The sequence below is a fragment of the Lissotriton helveticus genome, chromosome 9 (assembly GCF_964261635.1).
Source record: "Lissotriton helveticus chromosome 9, aLisHel1.1, whole genome shotgun sequence".
Lineage (NCBI taxonomy): Eukaryota > Metazoa > Chordata > Amphibia > Caudata > Salamandridae > Lissotriton > Lissotriton helveticus.
This window is the reverse complement of record NC_136070.1, coordinates 438,112,412-438,131,851: the sequence shown is the minus strand read 5'-3', so window position 1 is coordinate 438,131,851 and position 19,440 is coordinate 438,112,412. Positions and strand designations below refer to the sequence as shown.

Below are 19,440 nucleotides of genomic sequence, written 5' to 3'. Positions count from 1 at the left end.
ATCCCAAAAATAGGAAGTTGAGGTGGGCAATTCGTGATTTCTTAAAATTGAATTTGTACCCATCAGAGGCGAACCCAAGTATTATGGTGCTCTCTTTTCAAGTGCACGTCCAAACCATTATCTGTAAGATAGATGTCATCGACATAGGACAATGCCTCATCATCGTACATTTGTAGTAACTCAGTTACTCTGGCTGAAAATAACCATGGACTATTCTTGAATCCCTGGGGGAGACGGCAAAATTGCCGTTGTGCTCCCATTATGGAGAAAGCGGTCAAATACCTGCTTTCTGGTGCAATGTTTTGACAAAAGAAACCATTTGAAATATCTAATGGAGTTTTATATTTTTTGCGCACGATGTTATTCATCAGTGCTGCACTATGTGCGTTTTGTACTGCAAAAGTTTTGCAACAGGAAATTAGAGGTCTGTAATCCAAATCTAGACGATATGAATGGTCTGGTTTGGAGACAGGAAACAAAGGATTGAGGTGCATGTTTCAATCACCCCTTGGTATTCAAGTTGATTTAACATCACCCTGACCTGTTTTTTAGCTTCCTGTTTTACAGGATATTGCCTTTGCATTGTTGGTTGAGTTTTCAACTGGATTTTATGGTGAGGGGAATCCTCATCATATCCTACATGATTTTTGTATAGTGCTGGGGCCTGGGCTACAGCCCATTTCCTAGCATATGTGTATTATTATGAATTGGAATGTGATTTGAGAAGGTTGGCATAATTATATCTTCGCCATGTGGGCACTCCCTGACAAATTCAGGTGGCCAGTCTTGTTCAGCTAGTAGGATGTCATAACCCTTAGAGAGCTTCTCCCAAAAGAGTGCTCTAATTTTTCTTGGTTTGTCCCCCACCATCTGGAGTGTTACTTCATATACCTTATTTGGTACACTAACCCTGGTATCTGCAGTTTCAACTTGGATGCTTTCATTCAAGTCCACTGTCTCCAGATGATCCTTCAGGATCCTGCGAGCTATGGTTACCTCTGCTGCGCTGTCTAGCATTGTTTGGGCCCACTCCCCATTCTTGAGTTGTGTCCTCAAGATCCTCGGCATGTCTGATCTTTAGACTTGCTACCTTCTTTTTTGGAAATTGACTTTTCTTATTTTTTGGAACGTGCTGTTCGTCTTTGGACTTCACTCGTTCTTTTTGCTCTGAACGTCCTCTTTCGGATTTCTGCAAGGAAGTCTGAAAGCTACGAGAGGAACGTGTATCATTATCTTGATATCTATCACGTTTTCTCAAATTATCCTTATTTCTAAGGTTATACCTTTTTTCGGAGGGCTCCTGCTGAGGAGACCTTCCTCTGGACTGGGAACGCTTCTCTTTAGGAAGTGTCTGTTTAGTGCTTTCCCACTTCTTTTTGGGAGTAGTGAGATTATTTTGAATAAAAACTTTTTCAGGATTTTCAGTTAGTTGGGGTTTTAATGGTTTCCCACCCAAACTATCTTTACCTAGTTTCTCATAGGATTTTTCAATAATTCTGGCAAGCTCAAACGGTTGCTCAGTAATATTTGTTTCTTTTAGTTTTTGGCGGATCGCCACTGATGCTGTTTCACCTTTCATGTTGGCTAATAGTATAGCCGAGACCTGTTTGAAATCCTTCAGTAATTTCATACCCAGATTTAAGGCCGGTTCTAGACCGTATTCATTTTGAATCTGTCTTAGAACGTCTGGTATTACCGCCATAGACGGGACACCATGTGTTTTTGTGTAGATTGAAGCAAAGACTGTACCCCAAGTGTCGCAGTCCTCTACGTGTGGTGCAATCCCCATTGGAAAACAGATTGTTAGAATCCTGTGTTTCCCATGAGGTGTACTATCAGGGAATACTGCCTCTATTTGAGTAATTTTTTGTGCCAACCAGAACGGAATTTGTTCTCGTTTTGCGGGCAATTTACCAATGACTGACTGTATAGTCTGGTGTAATTTTGTTTGTATTCCCCTGGTGAGGGGTGTGCTGTGGAATTCTTACAGCTGGTTGGACTATTAAAGTCTGCATGGCATATTGAACCAACTGCCTCTGTATTTTAATCAGCTGTTTTAGCGGAGTTAACAATTCAGGAGCTGTCATTGTTTGAATGTCAGGATGTGGGGCATAGCTAGCTAGTACCGGCCATGTTGCTCCCGGTCTAACTAGTGGACCAAGCCTGGTAATGTGATTTTCATGTTGTAGGGCGCCTTTAAACCAGAGCTGATGCTCTTGGTAAGTTAATAGAATTTCAATATCCTCGTAAGGAATGTATTCCGCTGGTGGTTCCTCTATTATTCATGTGCCTCTATAACAAAGATTACTTTACCACCTCTTGGTGATACCCCATTATTTATGAGTTTGTACGTTATAGTTTTTCTTACATTTACTGGGATGATTATAGCATCATCGTCGATTTGTTGAAGACCTGCGTTTTCTACGGCTGGTCGAGCTGCTGCTGCAGTTCTACTCCTTTCCTCTTCACTATCTGACATTTTGTCGACTGGAAGTTTTTTCAGAACGAGTTTTCAAGGAAACAAAGATTAGGTGTACAATATTTTGGAACACTTTATCCTTCAACGTTGAACAAACTAAAAACTGATACATAGGATTTTTCCGTCCTACTCAGTTTAAAGCGGATATTTTGTCCTTTAACCCACTCCAGACGTCTATTGGAGTATTTTACGGGAAAAAGGAGTCTGTGTGAAAAGCACGACTAGGTTACTATAGTATCTAGCGTTAAATTATCGCCTTACCAAACGTTGGGTGCCATGTAGTGTAGTTCCTATATTCCCAATAGGCTCTGCGCATTGGAATAGTGTATCCTGTAGTTTAGACGTAGGACTGAAGTCAACTAGGCCTCTACCGAATATACTAAACTTAATTGTGTGTGTGCCAGCTAGCTCAGAGGTCACTAGAAACTTTCTCGAATTAACAAGAAGGGATTAGTTTCTGACAACCGCTTAAAACATGACAACTTTGTTTCCTAAGAATAAGAAATATATCTCTAGAGTCGCGGAAACAATAGATAGTTTTTTCACTCAGTCAATCGTGCATGCTTCGTTTCACCAGAGGTGCAGAGAAATAGAGAGACGGGCGTTTTCAATAAAAAGGGTATTTATTGAACAGTCTTCTTTCTCAAGCATAAGAAATGAACTGCTGCAATCGTAATACTGGCTGTAAAGTACAGAGCATATAATACGAAGAGTATTATAAAATAGTACTGTAAAAGCATGATATGGTTTCTAAGCCATAAGATACCTAAAATGCATAAAATACATACAGTGATAAATAATGACTAAAAGTACTCGACTGGTGCTTCTAAAATACGCCTCCCCCGTTGTACCTAACCTAGGTCTAGTTTAGTTGCCAAGAATTCTCTTAGGGTCTAATCAGCTCCGTACCTAGGTTTAGAATGTGGAAGGTCTTGTATTTCTCCCTCAGGACTCGATTTCCCAGCAACCCGCAAGGGTAGCCTGGAAACACTGGAGCTGGATTTCTCGGCAGGACAAAGTACAGCATCTCTCAGTGCGTCAGCTGGAGGGTCGGCTTCCTTCCGCACTTGCTGCAGCAGGGCGTGTCGGGCAAGTAGATAGTCGAACTGCTCCAAACCACCGTGTGTTTGTTTGGACAAATGTGGGCATACTTATACCTTGAAGGTGCCGACTTTGACGTAAGATTGGACATAATAACGTCATCAGAGACTTAATTCTCTGAAAACTCCATGATTTCTTGGATAACTTTATATTCATGCAGGGGGAAGTCCCTTACTGCTGAAGGCGGGTTTTTCCAAGAAATCGTTGTAGATTTTTTTCGGAACTGATGGAAGTAGCCAAGCCGTATTAGGACTACTTGAGCTATGTCTTAATAGGGTTATGATTTCTATGCCTATATAAGGACACGGTATTTTCTATCTATATAAGGGCACGAATCGGGAAAATTACACTAGGGTCCTAAAACGCTACACAACAGGGGTAGCAGCATGCGCCAATGATACAGGATAATCGGGGTAGGATGTGGAGGGGACTCAAGATACATCCCCCATCTTAGGCTGCAGGCCACGCTCCCCCCACCCCCCACCCCCCAACTGTTTTCACTTTATTGCATAGCAAGCTCTAATAGTGAGTCTGCGGATTTCATTAAGAATGCCAATACACTCCTGTAGGAGACTCAAGTAACTGAATTCTGAGAACACAGGTGATAAATTGCTAGATTCAGTTGCCTGGGGTTTGGGTGTCTGATCCTGCTGTGTTCCTGTGTGAGAAGGTCCAACCTGTTGGGGACCTCTTGTGTGGCCTGGCAGACATTTCTAAAAGGGTGGAGAACCATGGTTGTCTGGCCTTTGCGGAAGCCATTACACTAAGGGTAAGTGATGTTTGACCCAGTTTCCTCGCCATGTACGAAATAAGTGGAAGAGAAGGAAAAACGTAGGTGAATATTCATGACCAATTCGTCCATAGAGCATTGTCCATGGACTGTGGGAACCTTTGAGGCGAAGATTTGCGTTTTTATGAGTGGCAAATAAGTTTATTAGCGGAACACGTTGGAAGTAGGGAGTAAGACTTCTGGGTGGAATTCCTACTCATGGAATTGTTGATGAACTTTCTTTAACACACTGACACATTTCACCTTATTACATCGGTCTGAATCTCTGCATTACAAACTATTTATTATGGTGAGTTCTTTTTTATACATGAACTGAGAAACATCCTGCTTCTGTCTGGATAACAATGTTATTAGTGAATTAAGGAGCAAGTCAGATGTCATGTGTACCCTACATGTTACCTAAATTCTTATTATAGATGGAGCAAAATTAAATCAAACACGAAAGGTTTTTGTTCAGCGCACATCCTGAAGGCTCAATGAATAACAAGGCTGCTGAAGTAAATTGTTTGCATAAGATCACACAATAGGATGAAGTACGGAAGTTGAGATTGAACACATTTTCCAGCTACATACTGCAATTCAGTCACTAGATGGGTATTTCTTTCTGGCATCAAAGGTTAATTCATTGTCTTTAGAGTGTAGGTGACATGCAGAATATGCATTTAACATTTAGCAGTTTTATAAAACACAAACCTTGCTCAGCAACGTAGGTGCACTTCCCAACAGACATACTATGGTATACAGTTATTTTTTCCCCGCACAGGGAAATTTGCCAGGATTCACAGGATGCTAAGCAGAGGTTGAGATTGAAACCTGGTTACCTGTGTTGCATGGTCGGTAGCTGGGGTCATTAGACCCCATCATTTACTGTGAAAGCGTAGCTCATTTTGATCTAAAAATTCCAAAAGGCCCCTCAAGCTTAACTAGAGCTAGCCATTTGAATTGAGCTTTCAGTGGCAGGCACATCTTTAGCTAATAAACATCTTAACCTAATCCTTAGCTGAATAGAACCAGGAGTTAAAATTCAGAAACTGCCAAAACCAAAGTATTAACGTAATACTGCCTTTTTCAAACTTATCTAATTTATAAATTGTGTGTGTGTCAATAAATTACCTTTCTGTTGCTCTGAGCACCATTTAAGTCCATCTCTTGTCATAGCAGCAAAGGTAGCAGTGCTACTTTTACTTGATAGATACAAGCTCATACCAAAAGTTGCACTGTTTACTGAGAGGTGTTATTCTCATTAACATGCCACTTTACAGCTTTCAAAGAATTTCCACTTCTATATCAAAGTCAAAATGAGCTTTATTCTATTTTATTCATTTAAAATCACAAAAGCATACAAATTCATGAAAGCAGGTAAAAACATTTGATATATACATTACATTTAAAAGGTACATTAAGTTCCACAAAGTGCGTAAAGTGCATTCAAGAAAAGGCAGTTAACCTACAAGGTTAATACAATCCAGTCTATGTTCAAATTGAGTGAATCCATTTACACTTCTCCTAGCTCTCAATATATTTTTCAGAAATACACCAATTACCCTACAGGACAGCCTGCAGACAAAACAAAATGTTTTCCTCACTAAAACAGTTGGCTTATAAATCAGTACATTGCAGGACTTATTTTCAGAGTGGAAATTGAAAAATTATTTCTGGTGCAGCTGGTATCAGCAAAACAGAGCATGGCTCTGGAAGACCAGTCTCAACCAAGCAGGTCTATCTAATTTCTGATGTAGGAACAGTACTCACTTCAGTGGGAAAATAAGATGAAATATAGCATACTGTTTTATCCTACCAGGACCCGCTTGGCCCGATGCTTTCATATATATTTTCTTTACAACTTAATTAATAAAGTATAATTATGTTACACATTATGCATTCTCTTGAAGCAGTAATGGCATTTCTAAATCTATATTTAACTTTTACATTACCTCTAGTGTGCCTCTCTTTGTTGGGTTTAACACCAGGAACCGTTTGAGAAGATTTTCACAGTCTGTAGACATGTAGAAAGGAATTCTGTACTTCCCTCTTAATACTCTTTCCCTTAGTTCCTTGGAATAGGAAGAACATGCATTTTAAAACATATCAATGCACATAATCAAAATAAACAGTTGCTGTAAAAAAAATATGAAGACCGTGCATTTTCCAAAAGTTAATCAGATACCTTTAGGTTTTGTCCATCAAAGGGTAGAGACCCACTCACTAGAGTGTAAAGGATGACCCCTAAACTCCACACATCAACTTCGGGACCATCATATTTCTTGCCTTGGAATAGTTCTGGAGCAGCATAGGGTGGGCTGCCACAAAATGTATCCAGCTTGTTGCCAACAGTAAACTCATTGCTAAAACCAAAGTCTGCAATTTTTATGTTCATGTCGGAATCCAACAGGAGATTTTCTGCCTATTAAAACAAATCATCATGGTAAGACACAGGCTACAATGAAAAGGCGTACTGCAGAAAATAAAATTACAAAACAGATGTTATTCAATTAAGGTATTAGTTTATCACATTTTTGCTAACTAAAATTTTTAAATACAGTTTATTTGGCCATTACTTTGTGAAGGAGCACAAGATGTACAATTCTCCATCAAAAAAGCGTTATAAACATGCTTGTGGCATGTAATATACTCGGTTAACAATTCTCTTCTTCGTCTCACCTGTGTACAACTACCTGCTCCTCATCAGATGCTCAGCAATGCAGGCCATCCGTGGTTTGCCTTGAATTGATTTGTTTTGCTTCTTTGTAAGCTCTTATATTGATTTGTCCGTTATGTAATAATTTATATGATTAGTACTACAAATTTGGTCGTCTGTTTGCAAACGTTCCCCTAAAATGTAAGTGCGAACATTGAACCACCTCCGGATTCATTAATAATGATGTACAAAGTCACCTCTTTACAAACAGTCAACTATTATATCTTGTTTTATTTTAAAAGAAATGCCTAATAAAAATCATTTGAACTTAAAAAAGCTTTATGTATGTAACAAACCATAGGTGCACACATGGCAGGAGTAGGACAGTGCCTCTTTTTGACATTGTCACCCCATTTGTTGCCTGATTTTCGATGCAATTTTGACTGGAGTGCACGGGGTTCCAGCTAACCAGGTCCCCAGTGCCAGTGTTCTTTCCCAAAAACAATTCAACTGTGCAATTGTTCCACAATTAACAATCCCGCTAGCACCCATATAAGTCGCTAGTAAATGGTACCCCTGGTACCTAGGGCATGGTTACTAAAGAGGGTCCCTAATGGCTGTAGCATGTATTGTGCCACCCTAAGGGACCCACCACCAAACCCATGTAGAATGTCATTGAAGGCTGTGTGGAATGGTGCAGACAAAAGTGAAAATGTAACATGGCACATACCCTGTGTGCCATGTCCCCAACCACTGCATGAAATATATGTAAGTCGCCCTTACAGCAGGCCTTTTAGCTTTAAGGCAGGGTGTATCATACTGCATGTGAAATAATATCTGCTTGAGCAGATATGACCCTGAGCTGTCTAGTCCAATTACTAGATAGTACAAGTGAACAGGGAAACCAACTTGAGTAAATGTACTGGGCACTAGTCATTAAGAGTCTTAATAAATCCATGCTGATGCCAGTAGTATTAAAACATTCACTGAGAGGGCACTTTAGAGGTGCACCCTGAAAACCTACCAACCTCTAGTGACTGGCTGACTGCTGTAAACCAGCCGGCCACCACAGACAGGTTTCTGACCCCCTGCAGGTGAGAGCCCACGTTCTCGGAGGTCCGAAACAATGCCGGCTCCGGCCTGAGGAGTGGTCACCTTCTCTAGGCAGGATAGCTAGTAATCAGCATATCAAGGCAGGAAGCTTCAATGGCTCCTTGATATGTGACCCCGGCTTCCCCCAAACAGGGGAAATGCCCAGGGCCCATTTGGCACCATGACAGGAGGGAAAATTAACTAGTTAGGAAGCATGTTCACTATCAGGCTAGTTAACCCCCTAAGATGGGCTACCTAAAGTGAACACCAAAAACAGAATTCCATCATCTTGGTTTTTGGTGAAATTAGATACACTGGGTCAGAGTATGCCCACTCCCCGGAGGAAGTAGTCATATAGGGGGGTTTCAGGCACGGCAAAGGTAATTAGTCCATTGGCTACTACCTTACACTCCCCTTAGCACCCCATAATTGAGTATTTAGATTGCACCCTTGAAACCAGGAAATCAGATTTGACACACACAAGAAGGAGAGGGCAAAGCATAGCAAAGAAAGGGAGAACTAAGGTCCAACTGCGGACTTTTCGGCACCAAACCCTGCCTGCCTGCACCTGTCCCGACAATCACAACAAACCAACTCGTCCTGCCGCAGTACATCTGCCAAGAACCCCGGTGATCTGCCAGCACTTCAAAAATTGTCACCAATCTCCCTTGGAGTAGAGGAGCTACTCCCCTGCAGCTTGCAGGCACCAAACAGCTATTTGTTGTCCACCATTCTGCCACGCCCCAGTCTCACTGGCACAGCAGCCACCAAGAAGAGGTCACCATGCTTCAAGAGGTCAGATTCATCTCCCCACCAAGTGAGAAGACGCACAGCACCAATACCTGGGGTACTGGACCACTTGCAGCAACCAAAGCCTGTTTGAGTCCAATCCAAACTCTCAACAACTCCAAGACCGAACAGCTGTCAAGGGACATTAGCACGATAGAGACCCGCTTCAAGAGTGGCCCAGCCATCCTGTTTTGTCACCCAGACCGAAAAAATTGAGTGACTGTGATACTCAAGTCCAGCCGGCCTACAGTCTGCACCGGAGTGCCGAAAACTGACTGTACTTCCTCACTCCCAGGGCCTTCATGAACCAACCCCCGTTGGGAGTTCCCGGCCTTGTCCCCCTACCTTCTCTGCAGCCTTTTGCTAGGTGCCCCTCCCCCACCCCTCTTGGTACGCAAAGCTACCAAGCCGACCGGCACCTCTGCACCTGGCCGCTCTAGAGCAGGTAAAGACTAACTGCTGGTGGTTCTTTGGACCATGGCCCCCTATCACCTCAAGCCCTGAAAGGGACCTCGGAAACCTTTCGCAAGTAACTGTATGCAGTATAAGCCTTTTTTCTGAAAGGAAAGCATTACTGAATAAAGATGCATTTAAGTGAACATTTGATTTACGTGTAAAAATCAAATATCTCAAAAAGTACTTACTGGATCCCTGAAAATCTTGGGTGTTGAAATTTATATACAAATTTGTTTTTTTCTAAATTGGTCTCAGATTTATTCTTGAGTGTGTCTCTCATTTATCGCCTCTGTGAGTAAAAACAAATGCTTAGCACTACCCTCGGATAAGCCTATATTGCTTGCCCACACTACCACAAAAGAGAGCATATGGGTTTGTTACTTGTGCCTCTGTAAACCAATAAGGGTCGTGTGGACCCTCTAGAACATGAATACTCACAAACTTTCTCTCTGGGGCCACATTTACAGCGTGGTGTGTGGCGCGTGGCGCGACCAGACCAGACCAGACCAGACCGAGACAGCTTCCCCGGCATGCGCACACAGCCGTACCAGAGTACTTCCCAGGTTTTTAAAAGACCATTTACATGTTAATTAAGCTTTGTTGTATTTCGCCTCATAGTACCCCTGCATCTCCACGCTGACAATCACTGGAATCCCCCGGCCCCCACAGAGCTGAGTCTCTGAGAGTCCGGGCGTTTGCTGACACAATTAAATTATTTTTTTTAAAACACAGCTACCATGTCTGAAAGGTCCGCAGGCCGCCATGGAAGGCTTGCTGGGCCACTGGCGGCCCGCGGGCCGTACTATGAGTACCCGTGCTCTAGACAGTGCACCTCGTTTTGGTGCACTATATAGAGAGCAAGCTACCTACATTGGTGATTTAGATGTGCGATACATTTGCGGATACCACTTGGTCAATAGGTGACTCCACGACATAAATCTACAATGGACATTAGGAAAAAAAATATTTTTAGCATTTTCAAGATTTTTTCTACATTTCTAATTTGAACTGTCAGGGATTTAGTTAAGTCTCCCAGTCCTATTTGTATTAGAATTTTAAAAAGAGTACTAGTCAATTAGGCCTTAAAAAGTCTTAAGAATTTTTCCTAATTTTCTAATAAGACCCCAACTGTTTTAAAAACATGTCTGATACAGAGGATACTAGCAAGGAGCTCAACCTGGCTAGAACAAAAACCGTAAGTCAGGACAACGTAAGAACCTTTGTAAAGCTTGCAACATTGCCATGGGGACTAGACCCACAAGGGCACATCTCCAGTAGTTGCTAGTCAAACGCGATAGAGCCCCGACAATGGGTGAAAACCCTACAGGCGATGGCGCTGTCAGTGAGGATGATCATGATTCCTCTGATACTCCTACTGATAGTACCCCTACTGGGAGTACTCCTAACAGTACCCCGAGGGAAGCAGAAGATAAAGAACCTAATCTTCAAAAACTAGCTGGAAGTGTAGCCCTTGAGGCCAAAATCTTGGCCATTGAAAAGGAAAAGTCTGAGATGGGCATAGGACTCTCTCTTGTGGCAGCAAAATCTTAAATAGGGAGAAAGATGAAGCTTTTGACTCTAAAATCCCCAGAGGGATTGTCCCTAAATATGTAGACGGTGATTATATCACCAAATGGTTTACAGCCTTTAAGATGGTGTGGAAGATGAGGAAACTCAGCCAAAAGTATTGGGGTTCTCTACTCTCAGGGATTTCTCAGGCAAGTGCAGGGATAGACTACAGACACTTAATGAGGCAGATGCTGAGTTCTATGAAGTCAAGAAGGGAACCCGGACTGAGGGCTTTAGACTCCCCACTGAGGAGTACACAAATAAGTTCAGGGAGACTCAGTTCTGGGTTGATTTTGTAGACTTTTCAGTCAAGAGACTAGGTGGTTGGTTAAAGGGAAGTCAGGTGCAAATTTATAATTTAATTATGATAGAGCATCTGTTGAGTAACGGTACTTCTGAAAAGTTGCATCAATACTTCATGAAACTAAGTTGGATTTCTCCCCAGGTATTGGGAAAGAAAGCGGACCACTAAGTCAAGACTAGGGTGTCCAAAAGGCTTATGGTGGGGGTGACCAAAAAGAAGGGGTTGCTAATTACCCCCAAGGGAAAGATGTGGTACAGTCTAAAGAAAAAGGTAGAGTCTTCTAAAGACCCCCAAAACCTGTTCAGGAGGGTGGGAACTGAGACACTTCACAATCCAAGGGTGGGTACCAGGGTAAGAACCGGTATCCCAAAAAGGCTTGGCGTTTTAATTGTAAAGCCAATGGACACCAAACTGGGGACTTCCTGTCCCAAAAAGGCTTCCTCTAATGCACCCCCAGTGACCACTAGGTGAGAGTCTTCTGATTGGATCCTTGGTATGCCCTGACCAGGTCAGAGAGCACACTAAAGCCACCTAAGTATCAGAGAGTGGGGTGGATATAGCTGCCCTGGCTGTCTGGCCCAGTAATCTGAAGAAATACAGACAACAGCTACATATGAATAGGGTTAGAGTGGAAGCACTAAGGGATACATGTGCAAGTGTCACTATAGCGATTGAGAAACCGATACCCCAGAGCCGTATTTGACTGGAGAGGCCAATCCAGTCTTCAATGCTGATAACCAAAGTAAGGGTCATCCCGTGGCTATGGTGCCCTGAGAGTGGGGAGGCGTTACTGCCCAAAAGAAGGTGGATGTGTCCTCGAAATCCCAGAAGAATGTCTGCTAGGGAATGATCTGGAGACCTCAGGATGGGCTGAGGTAGAGCCCAAGTCCCCATGCAGCAATGCTGGAAATTCCTAAATGGGTGTGCACAAAGATTATACAGAGCACAAAGCACAGCCCAGGGTGAAAAAGAGAAGTTGGAGTCTGGAATAGTGGCCCAAACCTCTAAGGGAAAAAGTAAGACATCTGGGAAACCAACTTCTAAACATCCACAAGCTCAGGTTCCTCTCCTCAGGGAGAAGACACAGCAGAGCTCCTAGGCCCAAGGGGACCCTCCAGTGAAGAACTGTCACAGGGACAGAAGACCTGTCCCACTCTTCAGAGCCTGAGCCAGCAAACTGCTGACCAGGAAAAGGGAGTAGTTAATGGCTCCCACAGATACTATTGGGAGGAGGGGTTCCTGTCTACTGAGGCCAGAGACCCCACACCTGGTGACACTAGGAGACTGGTGGTGCCTCAGCAGCATAGAGAGTTCTTACTCTCTCTAGCTCATGACATCCCTGTAGATGGGCATCTTTGCCAGACAAAAAACTGGAGTAGGTTAGACACCAACTTCTTATGGCCAGGTATGTCCCAAAAGGTGAAGGAGTTTTGAAACTCCTGTGTTACCTGTCAAGCCAGTGGTAAAACGTACATCACCCAAAGGACCCCTTAATTCCACTTCCACTATTTGGAGTTCCCTTTGAAAGGGTAGGGATTGACACAGACTATCCCCTTGACCCTCCAACAGTGCCAAGAAACAGATTTATACTGCTGGTAGTGGATCATGCCACCAGGTACCTGAAGCAATTCCCCTAAAGATTGTCACAGCTGTTGTAGTTGCCAGATCCCTCCTCAGTATCTTTACTGAAGTGGGCTTCCCTAAGGTGGTGGTGTCAGGTGTTCAAACGGCATGTCTGGCTGAAAGCCATTTGGGCGGAGTGTGGGGTGACATACAAGTTTACCAACCCCATATCACCCAAAAACCAATGGTCTAGTTGAAAGATTCAACAAAAACCAACGGTCTAGTTGAGAGATTCAACAAGACCATGAAAAATATGATCATGGGATTCACTGAAAAACTCAGAAGATAGAATGTCCTTTTGCCGTGCCTGTTTTTAGCCTACTGAGAAGTGTCACAGAAGGAATTGGGTTTTAGTCCCTTTGAACTTCTGTTTGGTCATCCTGTAAGGGGACCACTGTCTAGTGAAGGAGGAATGGGAGAGACCACTCAAAGAGCCTAAGCCAGACATTGTGTATTATGTACTTGGCCTGCGTTCAAGGATGAAGGAGTACATGGGTAAAACAACAAAAACCTTGAGGCCAGCAAAAGAGCTCCAGAAGCTCTGCTCTGACCAAAAGGCTGCACTAGGGGAGTTCTAACCAGGGCAGAAGGTGTGGGTGTTGGAGCCTGTGGCACCTGGGGCCCTCCAAGACAAATGGAGTGGTCCCTATCCTGTCCTTGAGAGGAAAGGCGAGGTCACCTACACCTGGTTGACCTAGGCACTTGCTGGAGCCCTCACAGGGCCATCGTGTAAACTGCCTGAAACCTTTCTATGACAGGGCAGATGTGGCGATGCTGATGGACACTGATGAGGATCAGGAAGCAGAGTGAACCTTCCCCTGACCACCTCTCTTACCTTGTCCTGGAGCAGTATGCTGGGCTCTTCTCCTTAAGCCACTGGGGCATTCATGGTGTGGACAGTGGAGACAGCACTCCTGTCAAAAACAAAATCTAGAGACAGTATGACCACATTAAGGAAAGCAACAGTGCTGATGTCAGCAAGTTGTTGAAGTTAGGGGTGATTGAACCCTCTGACAGACCCAGGGCTAGCCCAGTGGTATTTGTCCCCAAGTCTCATTCCAAGGGTGGTAAACCATAGCTGAGGTTACTATAAACTATAGAGGTCTCAATCCTGTCACTAAAGCAGATGCACAACTTATACCAGGAGCTGATTAACTCATTTACTGATTGGGGGCAGACACATTTGTCAGTACTTTGGATTTGACATCTGGGTACTGGCAGATTGGTCAGACTACAGGAGCAAAAGAAGATGGCATTCTCTGCATCAAATGGAATATTCCAGTTCATTGTTATGCTATTTGGGTTACTGAATGCCCCTGCCACCTTCCAAAGGTTGGTGAATAAAGTCAGTGTTTGGTTGGCATCTTTCATTGTAGCATATCTCAAGGATAATGCTGTCTATTGCTCCATTTGGTAGGAACAAGTGATCCACATTGGAAAGGTCCTTGAGGCTCTGCATACTGCAGGCCTCACTATCAAGCAAGTACCAGATAGGGCAGGGCTCTGTTGTATACTTGGGCCACCTCATAGGCGGAGGCCAAGAGCAACCCTTTTTTCCCCAAAGTTTTATATAATGCGAACTTGACCGCAAGGTATCGGAGCGCTTTACAGGAGTACCAATTGCATTACAGACGGACACATTCATTTTTTGTTAGGCACGGGGAGAATAAGTGATTTGCCCAGAATCACAGGATGTTAAGCGTCCCTGTTGAGACTCGAACCCGGTTCCCCAGATTGAAGGTTGACTGATCTGACGATAAGGCTCCTTACAATCTAAGATAAAGAAAATTGTGGACAAGGTAGCTCCAACCACCCAGACTCAAGTCAGGGCATTCCTTGGCTTGACTGGATACTACAGGAGGTTTGTGAAAGGGTATGGTACCACTGTGGCACCCCTCACAGAACTTACCTCTAAGAAGCAACCAAAGAAGGTAAACTGGACAGTGACCTGTCAAAAGGCTTTTGGCACCCTGAAGTAGGCAATGTGCTCAGCACCCATTCTCAAAGCTCTAGATAACACCAAGCAATTCATAGTACAGACTTCTGCCTCTGAACATGGGATAGGAGCAGTCCTATCCCAGTCCAAAGATGATAGACCGGACCAGCCTGTTCCTTTCATTAGCAGTAGGTTGGTTCCCACAGAACAGTGTTGTAGTGCCATTGAGAGGGAAGTCTTTGCTGTGGTTTGGTCCCTGAAGAAGCCGAGATAATATTGGTTTAGTACTCACTTCCTTGTACAAACTGCCTCCCACAGATCTCTCAGCTGGCTGATGCAAAAGAAAGGTGAACACCCAAACTGTTGAGGTGGTCCACCTGCCTACAGGGAATTGACTTTACAGTGGCGTGCATACACCTGGGACTAGCCATGTTGATTCAGATAGCCTATCCAGGTTTATCCACCTAGACAATGAAGACTCTCTTGGGAAACGTTAGTGTCATCCTCTTTCATTTGGGGGGGGGGGGGGTTGTTTAGGAAAGCACCCCTTTTTGACAGTGTCACCCCCATTTTTTGCCTGGTATTTAATGCAACTTTGACAGAAGTGCACTGGGTCCCTGCTAAGAACACACATTTAGTTCCTATCCGATATGGAATTAATGGTTCTTTCTTTCTGGTTTGTTGCACGACCATTGCTATAGTGTTCGCTCTGCCGGATGGCCCGCGAGGCGTTGCTACCCCCCAAGGTGTACGCCTGCTTGTTCACTTGCTTTAAGGGTTTGGTTTTTTTTTTTTTTCCGAATCTGTATTTCTTGCAATTGTGGTTTTCATACATGTCAATTTTTGCTGTGTTTTTCCCTTTGATGGGGGTCTGCCTTCCTGGGGATGTCGGGAGGCTGGGTGGCGGGTGGGGGATGGGTTGTGTGTTGTATTTGTTTTTTTTTTTTTGGTTGCATCTTCTTGCGAGACTCATTGGCCGGGCTTGCCGAATACGCAGTTTTCTTGATCATTCTTGATGTGATGCCATGGCCGGGATAGGTCTTAGGGCTGGCCCCTCCATGCTAACGATGATGACTTGGAATGTCCGTGGTCTGAACACCACACGGAAGCGCAGACAGGTTCTGAACTATGCTGTGCGCCACAGGGTAGATGTGCTGTTCCTGCAGGAAACCCATTTGTTGCCTTCGGACACTCAGTCTCTGGCTAAGGGTTGGGGTGCGCATAGGGTGTTTTCATGTTATAGTAGATACGCAAGAGGGGTGGCGATACTGGTTCATAATCGTGTTCCCTTTGTTTTGCTCGATAGCATGACTGACGAAGAGGGTAGGTTTGTGCTTGTCTCTGGAATGCTGCATGGGTATAAAATAGCCTTGGCGTGTGTGTACGGCCCTAATGTCGACTCCCCTGCCTTTTTTCGACACATACAGCTTCTGCTACTTCGCTCTGACATTGACTTACTGGCGTTGGGGGGTGACTTTAACCTCTTGATGACCCCTGACAGGGACAGCACCTCCCTCTCCCCTGATTGCAAACCTCTTTCCCGCGCAGTGATGGCGGACATCTGCTCCCACTTTTCCCTAATTGACGTCGAGGCCAGGGCGCACCCTCAATCCCCTGCGTACACACACCACTCAGGCTACCATAACACCAGCACCAGAATAGACTACTGGCTGCTCTCTCCAGGAGTGGCCGGTTGGATGCGCTCCCTTTCCACGCCCCCGCGCACTCTGTCCGATCACTCACCGGTGGTGCTGACACTGGCAGTCCCGAGACTGGGAGGGTATGAGAGGCAGTGGCGTTTCCCAAGCAAGGCCTTGCTTGACCCGACTTTCACGGAGGAGGTCCGCACAGCCATTGATGACTACTTTGACATTAACACGGGTTTGGTGGCCTCCTGGGCAACACTGTGGGAGGGTTTTAAGGCTACCATCAGAGGGGTCTGTATCGCCAAACACGTTGGGGCCCTTCGAGACACTCGCACCACTCTAACCCGCCTAGAGGCCGACCTCTCAGCACTGGATAGGGAGATACTTGGGGATCCCTCCCCGGACCGGGAGGCCAGGCGCCTAGAACTCCTGCTAGACTTTAGGGACGCTGCGGATAGAGAGCTCCGATTTCTGGGTAAGCACTACACAGCGCGACAGTATGGGGAGGGGGAAAGACCGGGCAAGTTGCTAGCGCAGATGCTCCGCCCGCCATATCAAGCGGCGTACATAACCGACATCTACGACGCTCAGGGCACTAGACACTACTCCACTCCCGATGTTTGCGATGCCTTTCTAGCCTACTACACCCGTCTTTACACTTCATCGCTAACGGATTCCAACTGCGACCCAGGGCCCTACCTTAACGAAATAGCCATGGTCTACCTCGAGAAACATATGCAAGACTTTCTGGCGGATCCCATCACCCCGGACTACATAATTGAGGCTATAGACTCGATGAGGAGCTCCTCTGCACCTGGCCTGGATGGGTTTACTGCCGATTTTTATAAGGAGTACAAAGAAGAGCTGGTGCCACGCTTGATGGAGGTCTATGCGGAGGCGTTGGAGACGGGCGTGCTCCCCCCCACCCTCCGTGAGGCAGTCATAGTTCTGCTTCCCAAGTCGGGCCGTGATCCCTCCCACTGTAGCTCTTACCGCCCCCTGTCCCTCCTCAACCTTGACTATAAAATCCTAGCGAAAGCCCTAGCTATCCGTTTGGCGCTTCTTGTAGATTCCCTGGTCGCGCCGGCTCAATCCGGCTTTGTCCCCCACAGGTCCACCTCCCTCAACCTCCGTACGCTGTTCTCGGTTCTACATAAAATTGACCCCTCCGTCCCGGCTGCTGCGGTCTTCCTAGACGCTGAGAAAGCGTTCGATACACTGGAATGGCCTTTTTTTTATCCATCATGCGCAGAATGGGAATGCCTGCGATGTATGTGGCCACGGTAGAATTGCTATACACTGCTCCCACGGCACGTATCCGTTTAAACGGCACCATAACTAAAAACTTTGCGCTCTCCCGAGGTACCAGGCAGGGCTGTCCGCTGTCCCCACTCCTTTATATTCTGGCAATGGACCCTTTAGTCCGTCATTTTCAGGAGAAGCACCTCCACAGAGGTCCACAATTCCGCACGGGTCCTCTACTTGTCTCTTTATATGCGGACGACACAGTCCTGTATGTCCGCACCCCTAGTACGAACTTGGAACCCTTGATCCATGAGATCGCACGGTTCGGCTCATACTCTGGCCTGAAGATTAATTGGCACAAGTCGCTCATTTTTCCCTTAACACCCTCCACGGCGCGATGGGATTGCCCCTTCCCTTTGGAGTGGTGCACCGATTCGGTCAAATACCTTGGAATACACATCCACCTGGATGCGGTATCCATTGTGAGACTGAATTATGGGCGCGCCCTGGATTTTTTGGAGGAGAGTACGGAGCGTTGGCTCCGTCTTCCGCTGTCCATGGCTGGAAAGATTGCCATTGTCAAGATGGTTGTCCTCCCTCGATTCTTATACTTGTTCACTAATATCCCGATCCCTCTGACCAAGGTTTTCTTTGCACAGCTTCGCTCTGCCCTGCTGCGCCTGGTATGGGGCGGCAAAAACCCTCGTGTGGCTTGGCGCACATTGACCTTACCTTATGAACGAGGAGGGTTCGGGATGCCGGACTTTCACCTTTACTACCTGGTGGCGCAATGCTCGTACGCGCACTCCTGGTTCCACCCGGATGCCAGGATCCCCTTCTTGCGACCTGAGGCCGATACGGCTCTTCCGGTGCCGCTTTGTTCCATACTTCCCAAGGGACTTCCCCGCGATCCACAGGACATTCAGCCGGTCTCCATGACTAGCTGGGCCTGGGATAAGTTACGGAGACTACTCCGCTTGGACAAGTTGTACTCTCCCTCGCTCCCTCTCCCCAACCCTCACTGGCTCCCCATCACGGGTGAGGCGATAGTTGACCGCACACTGTCCAAGTTCCAACTGCACACTATTGGCGATCTGTTCCCTGAGGGACATGCCTTTTCGTTGACGGAGGACCCCCGCTTCGAGGACCGCTCGTTTATGGATGCGTTCACCCTGGCCAGGCTCCGCTCCATGCTGCGCGCTGAATTCCCAACGTTCCCACTGTCACCGCCCGAAGACCCGGCACTCATGTTCATCATACAATCCCAAACGAGCGCTCACGTAGTGTCGCGACTATACAAGCTGTGTATGACATCTCTTCCCTCTTTTGACACCGCGGTGCGCGCTGCGTGGGAGAGGGACTTGGGCAACCAGATTACTGATGACCAGTGGGAGGCATGCTGCGCTGTTACCAAGACAGTGTCCATGAATAGTAGGCACAAGCTTCTTCATTTCAAGTTTCTACGAAGGATGTATCACACCCCCGCGCTTGCCCATAAAATAGACGCTGCCAGACCACACAGTTGCTCTAGGTGCGCCTCTCCTCATGCTGACTTTGCCCACCTGTCTTGGACGTGCCCGAAGATACACGCCTACTGGCTGGATGTCCACCGGGTCTTGGGTGAAATACTGGGCTTGACACTACATCCCACCCCCGAAATTGCTTTATTGGGCTATGTGACTAACTTCCCACAACCTCTCCGTAGGCTTGCTTCCTTGTGCTTCCTTCTTGCCAAGAGGGAGGTTGCGCTGCTCTGGGGCGCGCGCCGCGCT

At 45.8% G+C, this 19,440-nt stretch overlaps 1 protein-coding gene across 2 annotated transcripts in view; it reads right to left on the bottom strand.

The window, feature by feature from the left end:
- The window catches only part of MARK3 (microtubule affinity regulating kinase 3), a 596,913-nt gene that overhangs the window by 422,527 nt on the left and 154,946 nt on the right, over positions 1–19,440 (bottom strand). For both annotated transcript variants that reach the window (XM_078660239.1, XM_078660240.1), the window contains exons 8-9: positions 6,538–6,774; positions 6,305–6,424 (exon numbers count right to left, since the gene is read on the bottom strand). In XM_078660239.1, the coding sequence (XP_078516365.1) occupies positions 6,305–6,424; positions 6,538–6,774 (357 nt within the window). The remainder of the gene's footprint in view (positions 1–6,304; positions 6,425–6,537; positions 6,775–19,440) is intronic.